The sequence below is a fragment of the Schistocerca americana genome, chromosome 1, assembly GCF_021461395.2.
Source record: "Schistocerca americana isolate TAMUIC-IGC-003095 chromosome 1, iqSchAmer2.1, whole genome shotgun sequence".
In the NCBI taxonomy this organism is placed as follows: domain Eukaryota; kingdom Metazoa; phylum Arthropoda; class Insecta; order Orthoptera; family Acrididae; genus Schistocerca; species Schistocerca americana.
Window position 1 is genome coordinate 386,049,340 of NC_060119.1, and position 22,335 is coordinate 386,071,674.

General features: G+C 39.8%; 1 protein-coding gene across 2 annotated transcripts in view; it reads right to left on the reverse strand.

The window, feature by feature from the left end:
- Positions 1 to 525: 525 nt before the first annotated feature.
- Positions 526 to 22,335, reverse strand: part of LOC124601397 (JNK1/MAPK8-associated membrane protein-like) — a 112,071-nt gene continuing 90,261 nt past the window's right edge. For both annotated transcript variants that reach the window (XM_047136242.1, XM_047136241.1), the window contains one exon: positions 526 to 1,227. In XM_047136242.1, the coding sequence (XP_046992198.1) occupies positions 1,012 to 1,227 (216 nt within the window). In that variant the 3' untranslated portion in view covers positions 526 to 1,011. The remainder of the gene's footprint in view (positions 1,228 to 22,335) is intronic.

Here is a 22,335-nt window from a genome sequence, read left to right on the forward strand (position 1 = left end):
TGCATATCACAGCATCTTCTTCCTGTCGGTTAAATTTCGCGTCTGTAGCATGTCATCTTCGTGGTGTAGCAATTTTAATGACCAGTAGTGTACTATCCTTATCAGTTACATGAGTACTAGTTTTTGTGATATGCTATTGTCAAGCACAATTCTCAGCTGACAGCTGTCTACATCACCATGAATGAACTATTGGAGCACTTCGTGATGATAACATTCTAAAAATCAAGCTTCATTAAAAGGCCACCTGTTGTTTGTGAAGCAGACACTGGTTGCAAAAATGTATGCAACTTCCACAATAAGATGCTATTAATACCCAAGCTCAAAAAGTTTCAGCGCAGCTGAGAGTAGTCACCTGTAGAACTCTGTCTCATACAGCTCTCTAAATTTAATATTCAAAATCCCAGTCCATCCAGCAGTTGAAAATTTAATGAACTCTAATGTATTATTAAATATTACTCTTATTTAATGTCTGGAAAAGGGAGGAAGTATAGTGGATAAAAGAATAAATTGAACATCAACACAAAAATTATATAAAAACCACACATTTTATTATATTACTTACAGAAGTATTTTTTATTTATCTGGCATAACTTTTTCATACGTGTTAACTGGGAAATGTAGCAACAGGTTACATTTCATGTATAATACAAACAGGCAAGGGAAGAAATTTGGGACATATTCTTACACTCTTAATACGAGGCAGCAGTGTGTATTATGAGATTTTTTTGAGGTATAGGCTAACACAGATCAATACCATTTTCACATAGAAAAAACACAAAATTCATACATCATATGCACATTTGGTATACAAGAGCAATAAATGGTAATAAATGTTAATAAAGGGCTACACCCTTTTCACAATGTGTTACTGCAGCCCTTACACTATAAAGTGTTAGTTTTTTTGTAACAAAAATACTAAGTTCAGGACAAATAACGTTTGCAAAAATTCATCTCATGTATTTGCAAGGAACATTAATGCAAAACACATTATGTAACCTGCTGCTCTATACATCAATCTACATGAAGTTTGCTGGGATCAGTAAACCTGGCAGTCAGGATGTAGAACACTGCAGGTAAAGGCACCAATGCTACAAGAGAAGAGTGTAGAACTGGATCCTGGAGCTGAGTTATTGCAATTATTCCATATGCATGAAGCAGCCAATGACCTATCAGAATCACACCATTACGTACTTCTGTTACAGTGCTGACAACCAAGTACCGCATCGACTGTAACACACATTAAACAAATATTTCAGCCAGCAGAAGAAAAATGCAACCTGTTTACAACATTTAACTGAGTAAAATGAAGTACATCTTGCAAGTAATATTACTGCTTTTCACTTATGATAAGTATTTACATACATCAACATGCTTAAAAAATATACTGCATTATTACACTGATGTCTGAATGCAAATTTCTTTTCCTACTCTCTTCTTCTTCTTCTTCTTCTTCTTCTTCTTCTTCTTCATTTTCTTAAGCAAAGCTGAAAGGACTACACTGTATATTCTGGTACTGTAATCACTGAAGAAAGGCATTGACTGTGTTTATTGTACCAGTGAGATGTAGTAACTCTGATTCAATTGTTAGTATCTCTTTTTTAATTTCAGGCACACTAATATTCATGTTTACGTACAAAACATACTTACAGTAGAACCTTGATTACCATACTTATGACTAACCAACTCCTCGAATTATTCAATCACATGTTCAACTAAAAATGGCTACAAATCTGAAATGGAAACATGCTATGTGTACAATTGAACAGAAACTTAAGTGTTCTGCAAAGACTTGATGAAGGTGAGTCAGTTACTAAATCAGTCTCTGAAATGAATGTTGCACTGACAACCTTTAAGGGCTGGAAAAAGAACTGAAAAGATCTTGAAGATTCTTCATTACAGCTGTAGATGGTGAAAATGGTTGAAAAAGCCAAAACTATAGTTCTCTGATGACACTTTGTTGGTTCGATTTTGTTAGGAAAGACATAACAGGACCCTACTTTAAAGAAAAAGTTTTAAGTGGCACCAATATCTGGGGAGGGAGAGAAGAAAATGAATTCCAAGCTAGTGAAGGTTGGCTTGACCAGTGGAAAAGCTGTCACCGGTGGAAAAGCTGTCATGGCATTAGGCAAAAAAACTTTCTGCTGATGATCATACACATAGGGAGTTTGTTGAAAAATTTGAAAAAAAAAAGTCTCAGAAAATAAATTGGTAGCTGATCAGTTATACAATATTGACAAAATGGGGCTAAACTATAAAATGCTCCCTCAAAAACCTCTTGCCTCAAAGAATGAAACATTTACAGGATCAGCACTTCCTGTTTACAAATCTCGAAGCACTGCTAGAATGAATGGTAATTTGTTTAAGACTGTCTTTTTGATGCATTTGTTCTGGATGTTAAAAAATACTTTAAATCAAAAACCTTACCACCCCGTGCAATTATGTGGCTGGAAAATGTCCCAAGCGACCCCTCTGAGTATGAACTCCAGTAAGGAGACATAAAAGCTATGTTTTTGCCCCCCCCCCCCTTCCAAACATGTCCTCAATAATCCAAGCAATGAAGTGAGGTGTTAATGAATGGTTAAAATGATATAACCAAAGGAAATACATCAGAGCTTTGTTAGAGACAACAGAACAATAGAAGAGGATTGTGATCTTTTTGTAGCAATGCAAAGCCTCAACATAAAAGATGCAATTTACCCAGTTGCTTTAGCTTGGGAAGAGCATAAGGAAACCAATCTAAGGAAATCATGGAAGGAGGTCTGTCTTAGCCTAAACTAGGAGCAACAACTTCCACAAACTTGAATCAGATACTGCAGATATAGTCACAGATTTTCAAACCCTTCAGAATGATATTCGGCCTGCTGATACAGAGGAATGGCTAACAACCAATGAAGAACTTTGAGATCAGTGATCTGATCACTGATCTTCTCTTCCAACAGCACAGTGTTGAGCGAGAGGAGTCAGATGAAGAAAAGGAAGAGATGAAAACATCAGCCACTCTGCAGCAAAGCATGTGTTTGAGACTGCCCTCAAATAACTGGAACAACAGTCAACAGCTATGGGCATGAAAATATTATGGGAAAAGAAGTGGAGTGATGCAGCTGTAAAGTCACAGTTTAGGATACTAAAAGAAAAACATTATAAGTATTTTTAAGTAGATTTTCAGTGTCCAAAATGTTCTGTTTTCCATTGTCCTTATTAGAAATGTAGGGCTTTTTAAAAATTTTGATCTATTATATCTGGTTGAGCTCTGTAAATGACTTGTTTCATTATCCTCAGATTATCTGACCTTTTTAGCGTTCTAACCAACCCCTAGTCCCCAAAGACACAGTTAATTAAGGTTCTATTGTATTTGCAACATGAAACAAAAATAAATGCATCTGCAAATTATGCATAAAATGATGTGAATGTTTGTTATTGCAGAGAACAGGCCATGAGCATTCATTCGTTAGGGCTGACTATTTACACATCAGAAAAAGCAAAACTGAAAATACATCCCCCACCCCACACCAGCATCTATTTATACTGTAGATTTCAGTTATCCTTGCAACATATCTCTTGTTCCTGTAACCTTCCTAATCTCAATCTCCACTAAACCTCAAGCCTCAAATCCACTTACACTTTGGCTCAAAATCTTAACTTCACCCATCTTGCATCCACACCCTATTCCCTGCAGTCTCTCCTTCCTTTGTTCTGCTTCCTCCCTTCTCACCCACTCCTCCACCTCACTGTCATCAAGCACTGCACGAACTCAGTTATACCTGTGCCTGAGTTGCATATATATCCCATGCAGCTGCTGCCTCACTCTCAGTGTCAGCCATCAACCCCTAACAGTCACTCCTGCTTCCTGCCTCCTTTCACCCCTCACCCACTCTACTCAAAACAGCCCCTCAATGACTCAATGTGTTTCCTATTTGGTGAGTTGTTTTCTTTACTCCTAATTATATAGAAGCTAAAAATATCTTCAGAAACCCAAAGTAATTGCATTAAAAACTTAAAAGCAGATCTCTAGATTTCAAAGGGAGTAAATAAAATGTTCATAACAAGACGATCACACATTTTAAACCACAAAACTTTAATCATGAACACAGCAACTTAACCATTTCTTTGTAAAACACAGAAACCATAGTAAACAACGTACGGAGTTTGGAGACAGAGAGTGGAGGGAAGTAAATAAGAATGCTTGGAATAATAAAGTATACGACACATAAGCAGGATCATCACAGGAACATGAAACAACTTGTTCAGTATGATAAAAGCAGATGTAAAATGGCACTATGGAAAGAATGAAGAGAGGACACAATCAGCAGACATAGAAAAGACAGCAAAATTTTAAACTATTGCTGACAAAAAGGATGGAAATTACATTAAGAACTTGGAAAAAGAAGAATAATTAAAAAATTTGCAAAAGTGGTACATGTTTAAAAGAAGAGATCGTGAAGGGATATGAGAAGCTGCTGCACCATGCTGCTATATTCATGCGACCTGAATCTTTAGTATGTTGCCACTTATTTGTTAGCATCTATTTCTATCTACTGACATTTTTGTTAGTCCATTCAAATTATTCAAAACTGAAAAAAAGTGACCATCTAAGATTCCTTTATTCGACTAGAAAGTGCAACCAATGGAAGGAGTGAAGATAATCACTGCATGCAGCATGGGAAGGGTGAGCTTGCCCAGTGAATGCACAGACAGGGGAAGTTGTGTGTGGTAACTGAAGAAACAGGGAGTGTGTGTGTGTGTGTGTGTGTGTGTGTGTTGGTGATTAGATGTTATGTGATCAAGTGGGTGGGGAAGTAGAGGTAGCTTGATAGTACATAGGAAGAGAGAGATAGTGAAGAGGACATTTTGGTTGAATATTAATGGACAGATCATTGGACAATGATGAAGAATGGGAGAGGGGGAAGGAGAGGGGAGGTAAGGAGTAATGGCAGTCGTTTCCTATGGGCTAGTGAAGACTGAGGACAGAATAACTGCGGGATGTCGGATCAAAGGATATCTTAAGGATAAATCCAATGTATACAATTCAGAGAAGCTGGTACTGACTGTAGTATCCAAATGGCACAGGTTGTGAAGCAATAATTTTAGTCTAGCACTGTGAGCTCAGTAACCCTCTCTGACACTGGGTGGTCAACTTTGCTCTTGGCAACAATATGGTCTAGCCATTAATCCACATGGGCAACTAGTTGATGGTCAAGCTCACAATAGGATGCACACAAATATCAGCAGAGTTAATATATGACTTGACTGCTTTCACGGGTGACCCTGCCTGTGATGGAATAGGACATGCATCTGACAGCACTGGAATAGAATGTGCTGGATTGGCATATGGAATAGGTCTTGCACTTGGAGTTTTTCATAAAGATAAAACCCATGTGGTAAGGAATTGGGGTTAGGCATGGCATAAAGTAAGATAAAGATACAACATAGTTGTGTGCGTGGCAGAGTACTACTTTCATCATTTCGACGCATGGTGTAAGGTATCTGAACCCCAGTGGAAGATGTGGTTAAGTTGTTCCAGTCTGAGGTAATAATAGGTAATAAAAAGTCATTACAATATTTAGTAACAATGTGGATGCTCTTTTGCAACTGGTTAGTGGGCGTTGTTGAAGAATTAGGAGCATGTGTGGATATGATACAGGACATATGTTTGTGGATTAGATATGGAAAGAAGTACTTGGCTGTGCAGTATGGAACTATCTGAGAGATGGAGGTCAACATCCAGGGCAATGGCCCACTGAGATGAAGAGGATCAGGTGAGAAGTGTTAAGATTATGCAGGAATGAGGAGAATCTTGGTCCTGGTTCCACATTTTGGAAATATCATCACTCAGTATGAGGCAGTTTAGGATCCTCATAGCTAGAAAAAATTCCTTCTAGATGGTCCATAAAAACGTTGGCATTAGACAGTGCCCATAAATGTGCTGCAGATTTGTTTACGTATATTCTCATTTTGAAGGTTCAGAGCAATATTATCTTAGCTACATTTTGAGAGAAAATTCATTTTGCACTAATACCTTTGACAGCTTGTGTGGCATTTTATTACAACTGCTTTTACAATTTTATTTTACCAAACAAACAAACAAAGTTTGTATATTGCAGCACAGTCTGCTGGTGTCACTGAACTCTCATTGTAATGCTCAGGAAAAGGGGTTGCACGCATACATGGTGAAGGACATTTGCAGAGAACATCATAAAAACACAGGCACTACAATAATGTATTTCATACCACAACAATAATCATAACTCTCACCCTGTACGGGAAACACAGCAATTGTGAGAGTACAGGACGTAGACACATAGTGACCTATGTAAGTTTGGATCAATTCTGGGGGCATGCTCGGATGGCCAATGCAATTACAGTGACCACTCACATAAAGTGGGACATCTGGGTTCGAGTCACAGTCCGGCACAATTTTCATTTGTCACTAATACATCGTGTAGCTGTAATCGCATCATACTTGCAATTGTAAATACATTTCTTGAACAATCAAGAAAGTAATGAAACAGTTGCAGGCTAAGCACTATTAAGTGAAAATATTATTATATTTAGTGTAGGAATTCTACATGCTTGCCAAAAAGTGCAGGATCTCATAACTGCGAATTCAGATAGGTAGATAATGGTGTTCATGGGAAGTCAATAGACAACCCTGATGAAACACCAAAACAAGCACAGGCAACTGATATTACAGAAGTATAATAAGCCTGTTACATTCGAAGTAACCTTTCGGATTCCCCCTCTCTCTCTCTCTCTCTCTCTCTCTCTCTCTCTCTCTCTCTCTCTCTCTCTCTCTCTCTCTCTCTTCACAAACAAAAATGTGAGGAGTGGAAATGGAGAAGAAACATTAAGAAAGAAGCTTATCAAAATGGAAAAGCATACATTAATTCAAGTGGAAAAGAAATGCACGAAAAGCTGATGGATTTGATGGTGGAATAACTGCAAGGCGGAAGTGTAAAGATAAATTATCATTAGATCATAGAAAGAAATGGTTTGAGAAATTTTATGGTTTAGAAAGTACAGATAGGAACCATGATTATCTGAGCAAGTTGATCACGAAAATTCCACGAATAAGAATTTGTAACAGTTTGGACGATGGTATCATGTCCAGGTGTACTTGCACACTACGGTATACATTTATTCTTAAAAATAAAGAAGAAAAGGTATGCAGAACTATGTTTTTTGCATACCTTTGGTATTACTGATCTGTGGGTACAAAAAATTGTAGGGAAAACCATCCAGAAGGTGTTGTGATTGAGAGCAAATGTGATATGCCCACTAATTATCAATGATCATCATATCAAATTATGGAAGGAAAAAAATCACATAGATTCACTTCAAAAAGCAGAATCACACCATATTAGAAAGAACAGTTCACGGTGTGATGAAGCAAGCTGGGATAATTTTAATTCCCCTATTATTTTGCCATCTGCCTCCTTAAATTCATTTTGTTACTTTTAACTATTTACCATTAATGTATGTGAATATTATCTGCGTTTCCATAAAAGAGAAAGGTTGGCCCTCAGTTTTAAAGAATATAACACCAGATCAAATTTCATGCTTAGTTTTATGTATGTAATTGATTTTCTAATTTGTTTTGACTATTCCAAGTTAGTATCTTTCATTATAGGGTGAAATCAGTAATTGCTTTGCAACTTAAATTCTATTGTTGACATATAAACAAATATAAACTCTGTACTAATTATAAACATTTGGAAGACGAAATACTACTCATCTTAAAGTATCTATTTGGCTCTATTCAAAAACATGTTAGCAAAACCTGCACTGAATTAATTCCAAAGTAATTAACGGTTCTGTCAGAAGTATTGTTTGTGTGCTTATATTGGTTAATTTCATGATTTAAACATATAACTCAGCTTAACTCATGCAGTAGAAGAAACTGTTAAAAAGGACCATTTTTTCGATGTATTCAGTTGATCGAATGAGTTAAGTTTTAATTGCAATTTCTGTAAAAATTAACTCTGAACAATGTATTTTCAGTACCTATTATTCTGAAGATATATAAGAGCCCGATTTTTGGTCATGAAACAGTCAGTCCATGGCCGAGTTTCAGACGAGAAACCTGTGTTGGTTAGAACAACAACAATGCTTCAACTGTGGAATAAGTGTAAAACATTTAGGCCGTGTGTAAAAACATTGACAGTGTCTGCTCCATATGTACCTTTCTATTCTTCAAGAACTGTGAACTTTGTAGTTAGGGTTTTACTGCTCGTAGATGTTCAGTAGTAAACCACTGTAGCAGTATGTGGGCGTTTGCCTGCAACCTATTAATGAGGCTTATCGGAAGATAAACAATAGTACACTGGCCATATAACTGTGTATTATTAGGGAGTTGTGAACAGTGAAATTAAAGTACCGTGAAATGCAACAGAGCACCTGTCAGCTACATTATTTACAATAGTCAGTGCCAGAATCTACAATCCATTTTTCAGCCAGTGTAGCAATGCAGTATGTCGACACCGAGGACAACAAACGAAGAAGAAATAAAAGCAGGCAGAACCGCTACAATGGCTATACCAAGTTAGCACCCTCAGCACTTGAAAGATGCATGGAATGTTCATTCAGAAGTACCAATAGGAGAAGAATGATCATGCATCAGATTGGGTGTATGATAAGGTTTTTAATACAGAATACAATCTTGAGTTTTTCAAACTTAAAATGGTTGAATGCTGAACCAGAAAATAAGACTGTTTTAGAGGAAGAAATGCAAAGGCATCAGTAAAACAAATACATGGCTCAAGCAGAAGAAGATGCTGACAAGTTGAAGGTGCAAACTGACAGTACATTTCTATGTGCTTATTTTGATTCACAGTAGGTACTCTACACTCCACACTGTGAAGTATCCTTTGCTCTATTACAAAAGAAACCTGAGCACCTGCAATCTGACTACCTACAACATGGGAATACAAAAGGGAATGTGGTTCATGTGGCACAAGATAAGTGGACGAAGAGGACGCTTAGACATACCTATAAATTCCTGAAGCAGCAAAGTGAGAAAGGCTAGAAGATGTACGTTTCTTTTTTTCCTGACAATTGGAATAGTCAGAACCGAAAAAGATTTATACACTGATGTTCATAAAAAGCAGAATACTATGAACAACTAGAGATAGGATGTTCGTATTCACAGGACATGTACATCAGTATGTTCTGTACAAATGATTAGCATTTTAACTGTGTCAGCCTGTGAGCTCAAGGTCAACATTGATACTGTAGCGCAACACCAACTACCGGTAAAATGTGCCTGTGTCTCTTGTTGTTGTTATAAAGCAAATGTAATGGATCAGTGTGACTTGAGCAGACACGCAGGATGCTTCCCAGACATATGCTCGAACTATACTGTCATATCAAGTTTAAAAGAGGGTGCATTAGTGGCATGAGAAATGTGATGCAGCCATTTGGGAAACTGCTACTCATGTGGGACGAAGTTTTTTGGCAGTACAACAAGTGTGTACCAAATGGTTCACAGAAGGTAGAACACAATGAAATGGGTCAGGTCACACCACCCATACCACCCCCTGGGAAGATTGACATCTGATCCAAAAGGCATTGCAGGACAGATCTGTGTTCTCCTCGGCAACACATCACGCACTATCAGGGGTGACAACCAGTTGCCGTTTATTAATGCACGGGTTATGTGTCCATCGTCCACTTCTCTTCACGAATGTGCAGAAACATGCTAGGTGGTAATAGTGTATGGAATGATATCACTGGGGACAAGACTGGCATCAGATAGCATTTTCAGATGAATGCAGGTTCTGTTTGTGTGAAAATGATCGCCACATTTTGGTTTGCCACAGATAGGGGGAGAGGCTTCACAGTGACTGCATTTGCATAAGATATACGGTACCAACACAAGTCCTTATGGTATGGGGTGCTATTGGGTACAGCAACAAATCACAGTTGATGCACAGGGCACTGTGACCAGTGTGACCTATGTGAATGAAATTCTGTGAATGACATCTTGTGACCTATAGCCATATCATTTCCGCACAACACCCAAGACGTGATTTTTGAGCAAGATAATGCACGACCATATGTCGCATCATGAACACGTACCTTTCGGTGTCACAGGATATCAACATTTTGCCCTGGCCCACCAGATCACCAGACTTGTCGCCAACTGAAAATGTGTGGAACATAGTGAAATGATGGATGCAGTGCTGTGACCCAGTGCCAACCACCACAGATTAACTCTGGAACCAGGTGAATGCAGCATGGGTGGCTATAAGACAGGGTGCCATTCACACCTTATATGCGTCAATGCCATCATGCAAGGCACAAGTTATCAGAGCCCATGGCAGACCCTGTGCCTACTAGGTAACAGGACACATACTGAACCGAGGTGACTCCAATGCTAATCATTTCTGCAGAACAGACTAATGTACATGTCCTGTGAATATGAACGTCTTATCTCTAATTGTTTAAAGAGGTTTTTTTTTTATAACATGAATGTGTTTCTCATTTATCTGTACAATGGGCATAATCTACAAATTGATTTAATTATCCTTAAGAATGAAAGAGACAGCATGCACAGTGTTATAAAGGGGACAAAAAAAATGGCTTGAACATTTATGTACCAAAGCTGTGGTACACTCTAATGGCCACAGCCAATCAAAACGGAAAAAGGTATTATGTGTGCGAGAGTCACAGAAGGAGTTTTTTGATTTCTAAGGGGCTTCATCAAAGATCCAAAACTGGACTAAAGCTGAAAAATGGGAGAAAAGGTAAGATGGCCTGATATACGAGTAATAATGGTGAGGAAGGAAGAACCATGGAAGATGTCATTTAAATACGAAAGTGACTCAGACTACAAAACAAATGATTTAATGCACAAGTTTCATGATCACAGGCCAAATGAAGAGCATGTGCTAGAAGACTCACCATATGCATACTCATCAACACTGCCAATTACAGAGGACAAATGTTCTCATCTGTTGCTCCTCTGCCAGAGGAACATTATTTCAACAGATTACCATGAATTCTATCACAATCTGAAGCATGAGGAAGCTCATAATATTGAAAAAGATGATGAGTGAACTGTTCAATATTAATTTTACATACAGTCTTTATTTTTTCCTTGGAAACTATTTTGTTTTAGTTTTATTGTGCATACATATTATCATATTCATGTGCAAGAAAGCTTTGGAAATAGGAAATTTCATAGAGGCATTGCTACCATTTAATGACAATATGACAATAGGACATTCTACTCAGCAGTCACAAGTGCACATTTCCAGGATAATTTATGGAAAATATTGGAACTTTCAAAGAAATGCTAGTTATGGTAGTTTTGCTCTGAACCATTGGTTTGAGGAGAAGTACTAATGGGGAGTAGGATCTTTGGTCAAGCATAGAAGAATGTTGGGATGTGTAGTGGGTTTGGAATCTGCAGGTGTTGTGACTCGCCGATCTTTCAAAGTGTCGCCGCGCAGTTACGCGCGTCCTCTACATGCGGCGCTGTCTGCCAGCCATGCAGCAGCAGCACCACCTAAGCGGCCAGCCAGCCAGCGGCTGCTAGACTCGGACTCAGTTATAATTTGACTGTTAAAGTGTACACATGTCTTACTCTGTTTACTTGATCTGTGACCTTCATGTTTTGCGTCTTCCTTGAAATATATTTGTTCAACTTGAAGTTATAACAATTGGCGACGAGGTTGTGATTTTTCTTTTCCATTGTTGACCCACATATTTCCATGGCTACTTTAGAGCAACTATTGCAAGGTGTCATAGAACAGCAAACGCTTCTCACATAGGCGATTCGTGGTTTCGTCGCGGCATCAAATGCGGGGCGTCTCTCGTCGTCGTCTCTACCTCCTTTTCCTCCTTACGACGAGATGGCGGAAGACTGGTCTGATTACAAAAAACGTCTTCGACAGCACTTCTTGGCATTTCATGTTGCGGACGAACAAACATGTAAGTCTCTGTTCCTTTCATGGATTTCACCTCAAATGTATCGGTTGTTGTCGCAATTGGCTCCTTTGAAAGATCCTGCATCTTTGTCCTTTGCTAAAATGTACTCACTTCTGTCCATCTATTTTCAAAAGCAAACACATGTGGTAGCCTCTCGTGTTGCCTTTTATCATTGTCAAAAACAACCAAATCAATCCTATCGTGCTTGGGCTGCTGACTTCACGGCCTCAGTAGAAAGTGTCAGTTTATTACTGAAGTTCACAAAGAATCCTACGCCGATTCCATGGTACGGGATACTATTACCTGATCGGCGCCTGACAAAGAAGTTAGGCAACGTGCCCTTCAGTTGGCAAATCCGACTCTAGATGAAGTCCTATCCATCGCTCAGTCTTTTGAAATTTCTCGCGCCACTGGAGCGCAAATAGAGGCATGGGGCAACGTTGGGGAAATACAACCTCTGTGTGATGTTGACGAAGCGTGTGGCATGTCCCCACCGGCCGACGTGGCCTCAGTACGCTCCCAAGTGCAGCCTCGGCCTAACCATAAACAAATCTCTAAGAAACTGCAGGAAAATCCACGGCAACTTCCTTCATGTCTGTGGTGTTTTATGAAACATTTACGAGAAGATTGTCCACAACGTTGGGCCGTGTGTCACAAATGCAAAAAAAAAAAAAGCGTCATGTGTCATCCGTTTGCAAATCCGACCACGTACACAATGTTCATGACCATGACGCTGATTCTGATTCTGTGTTGTCTGTCAATAGTACTTCCTCCCTTTCAGGGAAGTTATTCCTCACTGTCCAAATACTTGGTCGAGATGTTCGCATGCAGGTGGATACTGTTTCTGCTGCCACTATCATCAATTCTCAGACGTATCTTCAGTTGGGTTCTCCAATCCTGTCACCTGTCACTAGGCAATTACAGACTTACAATAAACAGAAGATTTCTCTCTTGGGACAATTTATGTAATCTTCAGAAATCCAAATTTTTTCAGGCATCTATCACGTACTTGGGATTTCAACGCTCACGGGATGGTATTCGTCCGCTTCAGCAAACTGTCGCTGTGATCGATGCCCTTCCTCGCCCTACATCTGTTAAGGAACTGCAGGCCTTCTTGGGGAAAATAGCATACTATCACAAGTTTTTACTGTCTGCTGCATCGGTGGCTCAGCCATGGCATCACCTGTTGCATAAAAACGTGCCTTTTTACTGGTCCGTGTAATGCGATGCGGCTTTCCAGAAATTAAAGACTATGCTGAAACAGGCCCCATGCCTGGCTACTTATCGACCTGGCCAACATCTTGTTCTTGCCACGGATGCCTCCTAATACGGGGTCGGTGCAGTCCTTACGCACCGTTTTTCTGACGGTGCTGAACAACCCATTGCTTATGCCTCCAAAACGCTCACGGATGCCCAACAAAAGTATTCTCAAATTGAAAAAGAAGCTTTGGCCACTATTTATGCTCTTCATAAGTTTGGTGTTTTTCTCTATGGATCCAAATTTCATCTTGTTATGGATCACAGACCACTTGTTTCCTTGTTTCATCCATCAACGTCACTTCCCAACAAGGCTGCACACTGCCTCCAGCATTGGGCTCTTTACTTGTCTTGTTTCAATTATGAGATTCATTCCCAGCCGACGGCTCAACATGCGAATGCTGATGCACTGTCTCGCCTTCCCATGGGTCCTGATCTAGCATTCAATAGGGACGAACTTTTGTGTTTCCCCCTGGGTGTTGCCAAGCAGCAGGTTGTGGACGGGTTCCCTATCACCGGGGACCGGCTGGCGGCTGCTACGGGTTCTGACCCTACCCTCTCCTGGGTTTTACACTGTATTCAGAAGGGTTGGCCAGATCGTCCGTCCGCTAAGACTTCTGATCCGTTGCGGGACTACTACAATTAGCGTTACCGCCTCACGGCTAGGGATGGTGTTATCCTCCTTTCCACCGAAAATGCTTGCATGTTGTGGTACCTGCGTCTTTGCATGCTTTGGTCTTGCGCCCCCTTCACCAAGGGCACTGGGGTGTGTCTAGCACAAAATCTCTGTCGTGCCGTCATGTGTACTGCCCCGGCATCGGCTCTGAAATCGCACACATGGTCGCTGCCTGCGGCCCTTGTGCGTCACAGGCCGCCACCCCGAAGTCATCTTTGTCAACGTGGCCTTCGCCTGGGCGCTGATAACCTCGCTGTTGTGCGCCCTAAAACACTAATCATCATCATCATCATCATCAGCCTTCGCCTGAGGAGCCCTGGGAGCGTATTCATGCTGACTTCGCGGGACCTTTTTTAGGTACTTATTGGCTTCTCGTTATTGACGCCTACTCTAACTTTCCTTTCATTGTCCGTTGCACGTCGTCTATCACCGCGGCAACCACCAATGCTCTAGCTCGCATTTTCTCTTTGGAAGGCCTTCCCTCTACTCTTGTTACTGATAATGGTCCACAATTTGCCTCTTCCGATTTTGCGGATTTTTGTGCCCGTCACGGCGTCATGCACGTCACAGCCCCTCTGTTCCATCCACAGTCAAACGGTGAGGCTGAACGACTGGTCCGCACATTTAAGGCTCAGATGAGGAAACTACTGACTTCTTCTGCTGCTGATGATGCGCTTCTCCAATTTCTGGCTTCTTACCGTTTCACCCCCATGGGCGACCACATCCCAGCTGAGCTCTTACATGGCCGACAGCCCCGCATGCTACTTCATCTTCTGCGGCCTTCCACCTCACGGCCGCGGGTGCCTTTGCTTGGCCGGTTCACCACTGACGACCTTGTGTGGGTACGGGGATATGGCAGGCGGCCAAAATGGAGTCCTGCCCGCATCTTACGACACAATGGCCAACGCCTGTATGGCTGATTGGAAAGACAGCTGGAAATGATCAGTGACTTAGGAAGTTAGGTTGTGGGCAATGGGGCTGACAAAGTATAAAAGACATTTTGTAGAAAGAAGTCAATGACAACTTGCTAAATAAGGATTCAGTAAAGCATACTACTGCGGCCTACTACTTTGCCAACTGAGATTCCTGTAAATACTTTCCTGACTGAATACACATTGTTCTACTAAATCCCGGTGAGCTGTGTGTGGAAGATGTACATTTACCACTGAAGAGCAGCCAAATTAATTCACCAACAACTGATCTAGTTCTTGTTTTGTAGTGGTTTGACAAGCCAAACAGAAATTAGCTATTTTTGTTTTGTTTAACAACGACTATCCATTTTCTGTTATTGCCCTGAACTGTTTGTATGTTACATATGGGTATTACAGTAATACTGTAAATTAGCTCTATAACTTTGCTTCCATTGTTTCGCAACAGATGGCAGTAGTGGCAGGTGGTGGTTGTGGTGGTGGTAGTGGTGATGGTGGTGGTGGTGGTGGTGGTGGTGGTGGTGGTGCAGGTGGTAGGTCATACGTGTCACACAATATGCCTGGGCATTTTTAAACATAACACAATCAAAATATTAGTCAATATGTGATTGCATCATAAAGCTATCCTTGATTGAATATATCAAATTATAATACCAATTCTCATCATTTGAGAGAAGTTTTAACTTTATGATTTAGCATGAAGAAATCTACAATGCTCATAAAATGTATCATAAGGCCTGTGGTGAGGCATCTATTAATGAAAGAACATCCTGAGAAAGGTTTCAACCCTTCAAGAATGGTGATTTTGACGTTGAAGACAGAAGGTTCACAAGCAATTGATGTGTCTCAGCTGAGCACTTAAAGACAAACAGCCACAATGCAGTGACAGACATGAAAAGGTGATTTTGCAGAATGACAGTGCTACATCCCATTACACAAAACCAATCAAAACATGGTTGGAAATGTTGAAATGGGAAATCCTACCTTACCTGCTATATTCTCCCTTCGAAAACTATCTTTTTTTTTTATCAATGCCAGAAAGCCTGGATGACGAGCCCCTCCAGTCACAAAATGAGTGCAAAATTGAATTGATTCGTGGGTCTCCTCAGGAAGACATGCAGTTCTTCCACCACAGGATGTGTGTGCTGCCAGGAAGACAGGAGAAAAAAGTGGACAGCGATGGCCAATACTTTGAATTGTAAATTTTTTTCTAAGGTTTTCACAATAAAGCCTCAAACTTTGACCAAAACAGTGGAAGCAAAGTTGTAGGCCTAATAGAAAAATATATTTATACTTTTATGATATTATTGTGACTAGTGCCTCAACAAAATCTTAAAAATGTGATCCACAGCCACATGGCAATGGCGATGTACAGAAGTACAAGTCATGTGTAATGACCCCTCTGCATGGTACAAAGCAAAGGCTTAATCTTAAATTAAAAAAGAAATAAGTAATTCTGCAGACTGGAATTTTTGATGTTTTAAGTTTGACTGTTTTGCATAAATTGGTTGATATGAACACAGAAATGGAAGGTCCGAGGTCAAACTTAATAGGGTTTGGTGAAGTGGAATGGAAATAATATAAAGACGTGATCAGGTGACTTTTGGGTAGTAAAAATAGTATCATCAAAGATGCGCCAGGTACTGATGACCTGTGGATTGGTAAGTGAGTCACTATGAGAAATCACAATACTAAACTTTTCTTCTCAACATTGAAAAATGGTAAGTAAATGCCCATCAACAACATACAAGTTTATAGGACTATGCCACAAATTGACAAAAAGAATGAGAATTAAAGGCACCTGGCTATGGCACAAGTTGACGACAAAAAATGAGAATGTACAAGCAACTGGTAAAAGATGTAAAAGAGAGGGTTTAAACTAACAACATTTGGTATTGTAAGTAGGGAAAACACAAGACAGTTACTGCTGTATGCTGAAAAAATGAGTTGATACAGGCTTCAAATGTTGGAAATGACTGAGATATATGTGAAGGTATCAACAAAATTACATCATGCCTAGATAACTATTTAGCAATGATATACTGGACTATATAGCCCACCAAAGTAAGATAGATACTATTATTAGAACCTTGCAGTGATGGTTAAAAGTCTGGAAATCAGGAAAATAAAGAGGTGATATTGTACGTGGAAGTGGGATACTGATAAATTAAAAAAATAACCAGATGACTTGGTAGTTTCTAAATCAGTGATCACTGTAGAAATTATTGTAGTTACTTTGGCAGAAGAGAATAATATATACCAGTAAGGAATAATTAAAAGTTTTAGCAGCCGATACCAGCACAGAAAAGATGGAAGGAAAAAATCATAGAATTGTTCCTGAAATAACCCAGCTTAACGAAAGAAGGAAACTGAGAGGGTATAATTGAAAGGTGAAACAGGAAATGCTGGGGACCAACCATCTGGACGAGAGAAGGATGTGAAGAAATAAAATATGAAGGTCATAGGAAAATTTGACATTGTACAGTTAAAGAATAACTCAGTTTGAGGGAATAAGAAGTAAAATTACTAATCCATTAATAAAAAATGGGATACCTATTACATATGGAACAAAGGACATATTGTTGGCCAGAGTGCACAAAAAAATCTACACAATGCAGGGAGTTGCCCGTTCAGTACCATAGATAGGAATAAAAGATACGCAGGTGAGCTAGTAATGCAGCCCGAGTTTGACAGTGTGCTGAATGGTTTGAGTCCAAACAAAACAGCAGGAGGCATCTAGAGTTACTAAAATCTGTGCTCGGTGTAAGAATCATAAGCTTACTTCGTTATAACTGAAACAAAAAGACATTCTCACCACCCTGCTGGGAAAGGTGGGGACAGTCTGACATTTTGTACTTACCAAATATTAGATCGAATAGGAAACAGAAATTAGAGGAATAACGAAATAGGTATGGTATGGATGTCAGTTTGACAAAAGAAATACTGATCTTGCACTAATGGAAGAACTGATCAAGGCCACAATACCTTGGAGCAAGGGTGAGCAAATGTACTATCACAGATGCATATGCCCATGGGTGCTGTCAGCCAACAGTTCCCCCTCCACCTTTCGCTCATTTGTTACCAACATGTGCATGGCAAGACAGGCCTGTTTACTTTGTGTCATTAGTGGTGGTGTTGAAGTCTCTTTGGGATTCATGGTAAGACAAAATTAGTGATAGGATAAATGGCTGATAACATAAATCAACTGAACATAAACACTACAACCCACAGTGGGAAGAAGATTACTATTTTATTAAAACACAAACAGGCCCTCAGGGTCTGTTTTGTAATGCTATTTTATCAGCCTGGGATAAGTATAATGTGAGTGACATTTTTGACTCCTTCATGAAAAATTTGTGATCACTCTGGATACTGAGGAAAGGAAGGAAAAACTTCTTGAGCTACAGAAAGAAGAGAGAAGTAAGTTCACATAGATACATGTCATTTATTGAAAATATTACTATTATTTATAAACCATTATGTGGTTTTGCCCTTGAGTTTACCTCTTCCTTGTAACGCATTTACAGGAACAGAACCATGTCATCCACAGTGATGACGTAATGAGAGTGGGCAATCACATAGCTCTTAAAATTGCTGAAACTACAAATCCCTGCAGTGAAGGAAATTTTTTTAAAGAGAACTTCTGTTATTTACACAGTTCCTCTTTCATGGAGATCAGTTTGCAGATGCATCGAAGGCATGGTAAATGACATGGAAACACAACTGAAAGATAAGACTAAAGATTTTTTTCTCTTTGGTTTTGGATAAAAGCACAGATGTTGCTCAGCTAGCTGTATCTGTGAGAGGTGTTGATGCCGAGTTCAATATGCAGGCAGAACTGCTTGATTTAGTGTCAAAGCACGATACCACTAAGGCTGATAACACATTTTCTTGCTTAGGAAACACTGCTGACAAATATTACCTATACTGGGAAATACTTCATTCACTGCAGCAGGTAGAGCTCCTGCAGTCATTAGTAAAAAATGTGGGGTCATTGCTTTTTCAAGAAAAAAGACAAAACAAGTTGGTATCCAGCAAGAAATGCCAGTGATTCACTGCATCCTATATCACATTAATCTGATGGCAAAATGTGCCAAAATAAGTAGTCTCATGGATGTTGTTGTAAAAATAGTTAATAAACTGAGGTAAGCATGGTTTGAGACACTGTCAATTTAAATCCTCCCAAGTAGAGCTACAGTCTGATTATGTTGATATGCCATATTTTTGTGAAGTATGCTGGTTGTATGCAGGTGTTATTTCAGAAAATTTTTGCAACTCATGTGAAGACAAAGCATTATTAATGATCAAGAAAGGAACACCAGTAAAAGAGTTTGATGATCCCCAGTGAATATTAGATCTGGCATTTCTGACTGACCTTACAAAACACCAGAATGTCTTGAGTACAAATCTGCATGGTAAACATAAACTACCCAGTGAAGTTTTTGATACTGTTTTGAGAAGAAAATTGCTGCTGTGGATAAAGCACCATGTTGCACTAGTTATAAATTTTAAAAAAATCTTGAAAAGGAAACAATGAGCGAAGATTTTGGTGAATTATTTACGGTGCTAGAGGCTGTTTAGAAAACTTCGATAGTATTTAAAGAAATAGTGTCCAATTTCACTTCTGCCAGCATTTTCAAAAATTTTAGAAGAGGTAATGTACAATCGGCTTTATAACCTTCTTATCACAAATAACATACTGTCAAAGGGGTTCTGACATTGAGAATGTACGAGGGTCACTCTAACAGAAATGCACACTATTTTTTTTTCAAAATCCATCTTTTATTCTACACGTTTAAAAGTTTTACAGTGTGTAGATACATCCTTTAGGAACAATATTTTCATTTCTCCATATAATTTCCATCCCTCTCAACTGCCTTACGCCATCTTGGAACCAGCGCCTGTATACCTGTACGGTAAAATTCTGGACCAACCTGTTGGAGCCACTGTTTGGCAGCGTGCACAAGGGAGTCATCATCTTTAAATCTTGTTCCACAAAGAGAGTGTTTCAGTTTCCCAAAGAGATGATAGTCACATGGAGCCAGGTCAGGACTGTAAGGCAGGTGTTTCAGTGCTGTCTATCTGAGTTTTGTGATCGCTTCCATGGTTTTTTGACTGACATGTGGCCGTGCATTGTCGTGCAACAGCAAAACATCCTGCTTTTGCTGATGTGGTCAAACACAACTCAGTCGAGCTTGAAGTTTCTTCAGTGTCATCACATATGCATCAGAATTTATGGTGGTTCCACTTGGCATGATGTCCACAAGCAAGAGTCCTTTGGAATCGAAAAACACCGTAACGATAACTTTTCCAGCAGAGGGTGTGGTTTTGAATTTTTTTTCCATGGATGAATTTGCATGATGCCACTCCATTGATTGCCTCTTTGTCTCTGGTGAAAAATGATGGAGCCATGTTTCATCACCTGTCACAACTCTTCCAAGAAATTCATCTCCACCATTCTCGTACTGTTACAAAAGTTTGCTGCATACAATTTCTCTTGTTTCTTTTCGAGTGTTGTGTACATAGTTCCACGTAGTCAGCGCGTACACAACTTTCCCAATAGAGCGCGCCCCGATAAGCACAACAGCGCAGGCGCAGCGCTCGTCCGTCTCCACTCTACGAGATGGCGCTGCCATAAAGACGGACCAAATTCTGCTTCCGCCGATCCAGGTATTAATACATAATGCAGCCAATGAGATTGTTGCTGACGTAGAACCTTTTCTCCTCGCGGATCACACTCGCGCAGTGATACCTGAACGCTCGAGGTATTATAACGAGTGTACAGATTTCTGGTTAGTCAGTCTGCATCAGTCTGCATTAGTCTGCATTTGTCTGTAGTCAAGTTTCAGTCTGCACCTAATAAGATTATCACATTCCTGTACATAGCCATGAAGATAAAGGAATAGATGCTTTGTCAAGTATCAGAGATATGTGAGAATAAGATTAACGTACCAAGACCAAAGGAACTTCAGATTGTCAATTGTAAATAGCATCCAGAATCAAGTTAAGTAAGGTTTATGATTCTTATTATTTTAATAAATGTGTGTGAAAATTAATCAAGTTCTGTTTAAAGTTGGTCACCATCAATCTGCTACTCTAAGCGTGCAAGTGGCATTTCTATCGTCTGACCTAACAGCAGAAGATAAACACGCCACAATAAGACCACGAGACTTATTGCTGACACTCGCCTACTTCGCTGGAGCGACAAGTTAAATAATCTGATGGTGTGTGTACTGAAGGTCTTACAGTACGCACACTACATTGGCGACGAGGTACTAAGGAAACAGATGATTTCAGCACAATTACGGATGACCACGTGTGATCCTGAAATAAAATAGGATTACAGTGGACTTCGGGAAGCTACATACTTGCTGTTAACCCGCTCTCTTGCAGCTAAAACATCATTATTGCAGTAATCTAGTCGCACTTGCAATTTTCAGATAACCATGGACCTCACGGCACAGATCGTAAATCTCATGGCACAAATACAACAGACGCAACAGGCGTTGCTTACAAGAGTGGAACGTTTGGAGTCGCAGCCTGCCGTAGCGTCTCTGCTACAAATTAAACTCCCGCCACCACCTTTCGCAGTTTACAACAGCAAGGAAGAAGCGTGGCCGAACTATGCAGAACGCCTGGAACAGCACTTCCTCACACACCAGATATCAGGTGATGTAGAAAAAAGATCTTAATTTTTGGCAAATTGCAGTGCAGCTATCTACAACCTTCTCTTAAAACTGAGACCGACTTGTGAACCGACAAATTTGTCATTCCCAACTATTAAAGACTTGCTCGAAAAATACTTCGACAAGCAAACGCATGTTGCTGCTGCAAAGGCATAAATTTTACTTACGCAAGAAAAAGGCACAGCAGACATACACGGAATGGATTACACAGTTGCAAGGATTAACTAGGAACTGCAATTTTATTTGTGAAAACGAAAAGTGTAAAAAGTCCTATGCCGATTCTTTAACACGTGATATGTTCATAATGCATTCACCAGATGAGAAATTAAGGAAAGAGCTCCTTAGTTTAATCAATGTGTCCTTGCAAGATTGTTTACCAATCATTCGAGCACACGGACAAAGCCAAGCTACTATGAATGTGGTACAAGACGACAGCTGTGACATGTTCGCAACACAGGCACGCGACACGGGGCAACGCATCCCGTGTACCCAAGACCGTAAACAGAACAGCATGGCTAGGCTCACGCGATCTAAGAACAGATCACACACCCAAACTAAAAGACTAAAGTTGAAATCATGTCTTAAATGTGAAATCAATCATCACAGAGACAATTGTTACTATCGTAATGCACATCGTGACTTTTGCAAACGGAAAGGGCACAAATCAGAAGTGTGTAATAAGAAAAGTGTACAGTCTAGAAATAAGTTTAGCAATAAGAAAGTACTTAATTTTAAGAAGTATACCTCCAATGCGTGTGACGATATGAATAGGCAAGACTATATTCAGGTTTCTAAAGTTAAACATAAAGTTAATGCTATTCTACAAAATACCAATCATATTCCAGATTGACACAGGACC